Below are 8,158 nucleotides of genomic sequence, written 5' to 3' on the forward strand. Positions count from 1 at the left end.
TTGTATCATATAAAGGTAATAAGTTTTGTAGTTACCTATTTCATAACTTTATATCCAGGGGTCCCGAGGCTTTATAAACACTCTGTATTTATGATTTTCATAAGTGGTTCTCAAGATAGGTAGGTAATTCAAATAGAGCAGGAGTGTTACTTACATAGGCTGTGGGACCAAAGTCCATTCCATCACTGACGTCAGACTTCACGTCTTCATTATCACTGTCTGAATTGTACCGCTGAAACAAGAAATGAAAAATACGGGCCATAGTTGGTTGGTGTTGGTGTTGTTGTTGTTGTTGTTGGTGTTGTTGTTGGTGTTGTTGTTGGTGTTGTTGTTGGTGTTGTTGTTGGTGTTGTTGTTGGTGTTGTTGTTGGTGTTGTTGTTGGTGTTGTTGTTGGTGTTGTTGTTGGTGTTGTTGTTGGTGTTGTTGTTGGTGTTGTTGTTGGTGTTGTTGTTGGTGTTGTTGTTGGTGTTGTTGTTGGTGTTGTTGTTGGTGTTGTTGTTGGTGTTGTTGTTGGTGTTGTTGTTGGTGTTGTTGTTGGTGTTGTTGTTGGTGTTGTTGTTGGTGTTGTTGTTGGTGTTGTTGTTGGTGTTGTTGTTGGTGTTGTTGTTGGTGTTGTTGTTGGTGTTGTTGTAGCGGTGTAGCTGCTTCAAGGGGGGTTGATGGTCTCTAGTCAAGATTACTCGGCCCATCCCGAACCACAGTCAACTATGATGATCTGTGCTTGAAGCATCATAAACCCTGTATTGTTTTGTACACCTGCCTCGGTGGCGTAGTGGTCAAGACGCTCGCCTGGTAATCAGGAGGGCGTGGGTTCGATCCCAGCCGAGGTATGGAATTTTATCCTCATTGATTTGAGAATTTAACCACATAATAATAGAGCTCTAAGGGTTAGGTGGTAGAGAACGCCTAAGGCGTTAACCTCGCCTAGTGGTTGCCTTCCACTCAAGAGTCTATTATTATTATGGTACCTGAGATCAATCAATGTGATTTCTCTGCTTTCTTTTCTTTCTAGTCGGTGAAATTATTACCATGGTATCTTAAGGCTAAATAATTGAGAAATCACATTGATCATAAACCCTTTGTAACCTAAAGCTAGCCACAGACTGGTTAGGGTTCGGCTGCTGATCCCTATTTATAGTCTGTAACCAATAATCACCACTCATTCCGATATGGTTTCTTTGTTCCACAGTAACTTTCAGATTTGGATTTCAACTCAGCCAACCTTAATACCCTGGAGACTCGCGCGTCTGCCTCGCAAGCGCTAGGTCGCGGGTTCGATTCGCGAGTCGTAGCCTACCGCTGGAGTAAAGATATTTGTCAGTTCTTCAGAAAAGGGAAAGCTGGTTCGATTTACGTCCGGGACAAAATCTATCCTAACACAAACAGGGTTCGTTCTCGAAACGGCTGGCTTTCTCCTATCCTGTCTTCCTTCTCTCTTTGCTTTGGAGGCGATAAGACCTTGGCAATTACAGCTCCCTCTATATCAAACCTCTTTTTTAAGGTTTTAAACGGTAACTGCGATATTATCGTTCCGGAATCGAAGAGAGAACGAACACAGAATAGGAGAAAGCCAGCCGTTCCGAGAACAAACCTTATTTGTTGAGGATGAAATCCCCTTCAAACTTTCAAACAGGTACACTTACCCGCTTCTTCTTAGCATTCTTGGCGGTCGAGGTGGTTGTATTCACAGATTTCCTACTCACGCTCGACATATACCCGTCCGTGTCTTCATCAGTCGTTACACCCTGTAGAGAATTAAGAGAAACTTAATGATCACCCTGTATGATAATAACAGTGCTTCTACTGATTGGATAGGACTCAAGACTACCTCATTGAGGCTGTGTTTATGTACTGGGCTGAGCTAGGCCATTCTTGGCCTTTCTTGGCGTGTGGAAAATTATGTGGTAACTTAACACAGAGTCTTCATGAGCTTGTAAACTTGTAAAGTTGGCGGGAAATTCGAAATTTTGATTTTTTTTCGCAACGCGTACAATCTGAATTCATTTTTTACTTTTTATCTCTAGTTTGCACGTTTATATTATACTTTTCATTTAAATTAGATATTACAAACAAGCGAATTACAAAGCAAACAAAAATAAATATAAAATAAATTTTAAAAATTGCCGCCGGGACAGAGGGTTAGAAAAAATGCCCAACAATCCCACGCTATCCTTGCTTAAGTTACCACTCCAATGCAAAACTGTAGAAACAATATCCCATCTCACCTCATCCCAGCTCATCTCAGCCCGTTACATAAACACGGCCTGAGAGCTAGAGATGGGAAAAGGGAAAAGAACGAACGAACTGTAGGAACTGGTTCTTTGAAAAAGTTCGTTCCTGAACTGAACTGTTCTTTCTGAACGGTAAGTTTATTTCGATCAACCGTCAACCGTTCACCTTACAACTAAACTTCTATTTATTGCAATTTATTGCCTCTTTATTTATTTATTTTATTTGAGAATAAAGCCTGATTCACACTATAGTGCCAGTCAAGGTCCAGTCACGGTCCGGTAACGGTCCGATCAAAAGATTGAGTATAGCTTGATTCACACTATAGTGCCAGTCAAGGTCCAGTCACGGTCCGGTAACGGTCCGATCAAAAGATTGAGTATAGCTTGATTCACACTATAGTGCCAGTCAAGGTCCAGTCACGGTCCGGTAACGGTCCGATCAAAAGATTGAGTATAGCTTGATTCACACTATAGTGCCAGTCAAGGTCCAGTCACGGTCCGGTATCGGTCCGATCAAATGATTGTTGAAGGCAAGTAAATGTGAGTGTACACACTAGACGTTCTAGTCAAGTTACGGTAACGGTCAGCTCACAGTCAAAATTTGGAACATTCTCGCGACGAATCTTTTTGATCGGACCGAAACTGGACCGTGACCGGAGCGAGACTGGCACTGTAGTGTGAATAGGCAGCGATCAAGCAACGATCAACATTCCTTCGTTCAGACCAACTAGAAATGAAAGAAAAATGACCGAAGCATGACCGAAGCATGAACGTTGCTTGAACGATAGTGTGAATACTCAATCTTTTGATCGGACCGTTACCGGACCGTGACTGGACCTTGACTGGCACTATAGTGTGAATCAGGCTTTACTTTGCCGTAAAAAGATAGGGATGAGCCCCAAAGAGACAATCGACAAAATTCAAGACGAAAGCCCATCAATGTAAGTAAAATGTTTAATTCCAAATTTGCGACTGGCGACATTGAAGAAAAGCCCAAAACAGAACACAGATTTCAAGGTAAGAAAGCACAACTCCATACACAAAAAGGCCACCTGACGCTTAGGTGTAGGGGCAAACAGCTCTAAAGGATGGGTTAAGCTACGAATCTATGAAGGTAAGAAAAAAACATGTAAAGAGAGAAGAGAGAGCTTCCAAAAAACCAATAAACGAAAAAAAGGTGAAACTTGAAAAAGAAGAGAGAAAAGAGGTTAAAAACTGACCTGTTACGAAAAAAACTAAGGACGCCGGACGGGACAAAAAAAAGCGGTGGAAACAAAAAACGGAGCTAAAAAACGGTGGAACACGAACTAAAAATCACACGCACAAGATTATCACAGATATTTACTGCGATTGGCGACATTGAAGAAAAGTCCAAAACAGAACACAGATTTCAAGGTAAGAAAGCAGAACTTCATACACAAAAAGGCCATCTGACGCTTAGGTGTAGGGGCAAACAGCTCTAAAGGATGGGTTAAGCTACGAATCTGTGAAGGTAAGTAATCAAGTTTTAGAACTGACCATTTTGACAGGACTTTTTTCTATGAGATACAATTTTTGATCTCTACACTTTTGATTGTTTTTGTAGAGAGAAGAGAGAGCTTCCAAAAAACCAACAAACGAAAAAGGTGAAACTTGAAAAAAAAAGAGGTTAAAAACTGACCTGTTACGAAAAAAACTAAGGACGCCGGACGGGACAAAAAAAAAAGCGGTGGAAACAAAAAACGGAGCTAAAAAACGGTGGAACACGAACTAAAAATCACTCGCACAAGATTATCACAGATATTTAACGAGAGAAAAAATTTCGGAACAAAACGTTTGATGGAACGAACGGAAAATCGGTTCTTTTCGGAACAAAACGTTGCTAACGACCGTCACTGATGGAATGACCGAGCGAGAACAAAACGTCTGATGGGACGAACGGAAAATCGGTTCTTTTCGGAACAAAACGTTGCTAACGACCGTCACTGATGGAATGACCGAGCGAGAATTAATTTCCAAGGGAGGGGTGTTGAAAACCTGGAATGAACCAGCTGTAAACTTGCCTCAACAGAGTACGAAGGTTAAAACGTTTGATGAAACGAACGGAAAATCGGTTCTTTTCGGAACAAAACGTTGCTAACGACCGTCACTGATGGAATGACCGAGTGAGAATTAATTTCCAAGGGAGGGGTGTTGAAAACCTGGAATGAACCAGCTGTAAACTTGCCTCAACAGAGTACGAAGGTGAATCGATCCGATATCAGTCAGTTGTGCTTCCTCAAATCGAGAAAATCGGGGAGCTACATACTCTTATGTGTAGGAATTGGAACTTCCAGACGCCTAGAGGGGCTCCAGACGCACGAGGCCTGATTGGTTGGGGGTCGCAATGTAAAGAGTGAACTTGGTTTGTGTGATGAACTGTTGAACGATTCAGCTGTTTCTCAAGAAAACCGGACCAACTATTTCGGTGAAAAATTAAGAAGGGTACGAAGGTGAATCGATCCGATATCAGTCAGTTGTGCTTCCTCGAATCGAGAAAATCGGGGAGCTATATACTCTTATGTGTAGGAATTGGAACTTCCAGACCCCTAGAGGGGCTCCAGACGCAAGAGGCCTGATTGGTTGGGGGTCGCAATCGCAATGTAAAGGGTGAACTTGGTTTGTGTGATGAACTGTTGAACGATTCAGCTGTTTCTCAAGAAAACCGGACCAACTATTTCGGTGAAAAATCAAGAAGAAAAAAAAATCTCTTACACAACCTACAAAGTCCTGATTGGGCTCACAAACTAAAGAGCGAATTTCCTTTGTGTGCTGAAAAATTTGGCCATATCCTTATCAGATCAACCGTTTAGAAGTTGTAAAAAAAAGAACCCTATGGTCCCATGGATCCAATGGTCCGCTTGGGCCCCACAATCTAAAGACTAGCGATTTCTCATCAAAATCGGTTGAACCGTTCGAGACTTATGGCGATACAAAGAACCACACCAAAAAAGGTCTCGTGTCCAAAATCTAATACATATGTAACTCTAAAGGCGTGTCCGCACATATAGTCGACCGGCCATCGACTGAACCGTCCACACTGCCTCGACAACATAGATTCGATCGACGGCCGGCCGACTATGTTTGGACACACCTCTCTCTAGCGATTTCTCATCAAAATCGGTCAAACCGTTCGAAACTTATGGCGAAACAAAGAACCACACCAAAAAAGGTCTCGTGTACAAAATCTAATACATATGTAACTCTAAAGGCGTGTCCCCACATAGTCGAACGGCCATCGACTGAACCGTCCACACTGCCTCGACAACATAGATTCGATCGACGGCCGGCCGACTATGTTTGGACACACCTTAATGAGCACAACAGCATCAATCCAATTGATAACAAAACAACATCACATGAAAAGAATTCATGACATCAATATTTATGACCTCAAGAATTGTCCCGGGTCATGTTAGGTTATGACCTCTTCCATAAACTAAATTGTATAGCTATAGTTGATATTCGAGTCGAACTTCAAATTGACGATTAGAATTCGACATTCATAAAGATTTTATTTTTATTTTTTAAGAATAAAATCTAAAAATAAAACATGGATTTTCTTTTTGGCAAAAAATAAAAAAAAAAAGATGTAGCCAACCATCAGCAATTCAGCAAAGATTCACAAGAGGTGAAAAGAAATGATAAAATGATGTAAATTATGATCGTTCTTTTTGATTCTCAGCTTGAAATTTTATTCTTTGAAAATATGTATGTAATGAACAAGAGATGGAGGGAGATCAGTATAAAGACGAGAGAAAATTGATACATATTTGTTTTTGAGAAATTGAGAATGAACCAGGAAATTTAAAGAAAAACTTACGAACAGTTCAATATAGTCAAAGGAAAAAGGACCAAGGAAAGGACATTTTTGAGAGGAGCAAAAACCAATAGAAAACTGTTTTTGGGTATTTATTGATCGAATGAGGTGAGGTCCAAGTTTTGACTCGACGGTTTTGTATTATGTTTGTCATCTGTTTTAATAATCTTCAAGTAAAAACCTATTGGGCTGTGAGGAAAATGAGAAACTGTGTTTTAAACAAAAGTAGAAGACGCCTTTTTTGCACAATCCAGTGGTTGGAATGGATCTTCACAAAGTTACCTAGGTAGGTAACAAGTCTTTAACTCAAGAATTGATTTTTATTTCCACATGCTCCAAGCAAAAAAGTACTTAATATATCTGAGGTGATTTTGCACTCGCTTCATTAATCAAGGACTCTCCTGAAGCTCAAAGTTTGTGTCGACTTGAACCATTAAACCTAAAGTTCAAATTGAATTTCATCAAAGAGAAGCATGCTGGTAATGAAGTGTATCACAAAGAACTAGAATATGTCAACAGTGTTCTAACAGAAGTGTTTGAAGAAGATTCACCAGAAGAATTCGACCATCAGGACAGATAAATTGGTAACAGAAGACTGACATTGGTCCTCACAATAAAACCATATGATACTGGATTCAGTGCAGCAGCTGGGAAGGAGGGGGGCAAGAGATATTCATAAATGGCATTGCCTGTGACATATCAACCACCCTGTATATGTTTTACACGAGTTAACTTGAACCATTAAACCTAAAGTTCAAATTGAATTTCATCAAAGAGAAGCATGCTGGTAATGAAGTGTATCACAAAGAACTAGAATATGTCAACAGTGTTCTAACAGAAGTGTTTGAAGAAGATTCACCAGAAGAATTCGACCATCAGGACAGATAAATTGGTAACAGAAGACTGACATTGGTCCTCACAATAAAACCATATGATACTGGATTCAGTGTTCTTTGGCCCCATAAGTATTGCACATTTCTTACAATGTTTTGATATAGGTACTTACAAGTTCTCTATTATACTCGGGCCCAAAGAGGCAGGAACAGCTAAAACATACTTGAAGACAACAACATTTGAATTGATCCCATGAAGAAGGGCCTATGTTATTTTTGTTACTAACTAATCCAGGCCCTTTTCCTGAACAATTGATTTGATGTTATTGACTCCTTACAATAAAATGATAATAATACCTATTAACTTTTCATTCAGGTCTCTGTAGGTACTTACAAGTTCTCTATTCTACTTGGGCCCAAAGAGGCAGGAACAGCTAAAATGTATTTGAAGACAACAACATTTGAATTGTTCCCATGAAGAAGGGCCTATGTTATTTTTGCTACTAACTAATATAGGCCCTTTTCCTGAACGATTGATTTGATGTTATTCACTCCTCACAATAAAATGATAATAATACCTATTACTTTTCATTCAGGTCTCAATCTCACTCTAATTTCTGACTATAAACTGCAACTCATTCATAGGTACCTAATTTACTAGACATAGGTACAATTTTTCAACATTGTTAACTTTCCCATGTTGTATCTCATAGGAAGAGGAAAATATAGAAGATGTCTGCCATTGGAAAACCTTTTCTACTTTTTATATATGAAAATCCCTTTGTTTCCTTGTTATTACTTGAGATAATCAGGAGGAATTTCACAGTAATGTCTCTTAGCATAGGAAGAGGACCTAGGTAAAAGGATGAAATTGCACTAAAAAAGACAAGGAGACATTTAATGTCACATAAGATCTAACCAGGTCGCAGTGACAAAGGGTGTTTATTAAAGCTGATAGTCCTACATACGATACCAACAGCATAGGAAGCCTTTTGAAAATAAAATGGAAAGTTGTGACCTGTAAAAGAATTGACTCATAAACAGTCTCCATCATAGGCCTGCCACTCATGCTCAGAATGTCTGAAAGACCCATGTCCAGACCATTGTCAGACGCTTTGAACGTGTGTGGTCCAAAAACCTTCAGACTGTCTGACAGGCCAAGTCTCGAGCTTTTCTCCCCTCACACGTTCCAACGGATGGGATGGTCTGAGCGTGAGCGGCGGGTATTACACCCCTGACGCCTAAGACCCAATCA

At 40.1% G+C, this 8,158-nt stretch overlaps 1 protein-coding gene across 1 annotated transcript in view; it reads left to right on the plus strand.

Moving 5' to 3' along the window:
• The window catches only part of LOC103521905 (hsp70-binding protein 1-like), a 12,467-nt gene extending 4,788 nt beyond the window's left edge, over positions 1-7,679 (plus strand). Inside the window, exons 3-5 of the mRNA XM_026832360.1 lie at positions 6,465-6,690; positions 6,999-7,279; positions 7,500-7,679. Coding sequence (XP_026688161.1) covers positions 6,465-6,650 — 186 coding nt within the window. The 3' untranslated portion in view covers positions 6,651-6,690; positions 6,999-7,279; positions 7,500-7,679. The remainder of the gene's footprint in view (positions 1-6,464; positions 6,691-6,998; positions 7,280-7,499) is intronic.
• The last annotated feature ends 479 nt before the right edge of the window (positions 7,680-8,158 follow it).

This window comes from Diaphorina citri, unplaced genomic scaffold (assembly GCF_000475195.1).
Source record: "Diaphorina citri unplaced genomic scaffold, Diaci psyllid genome assembly version 1.1 scaffold6254, whole genome shotgun sequence".
Taxonomy (NCBI): domain Eukaryota; kingdom Metazoa; phylum Arthropoda; class Insecta; order Hemiptera; family Psyllidae; genus Diaphorina; species Diaphorina citri.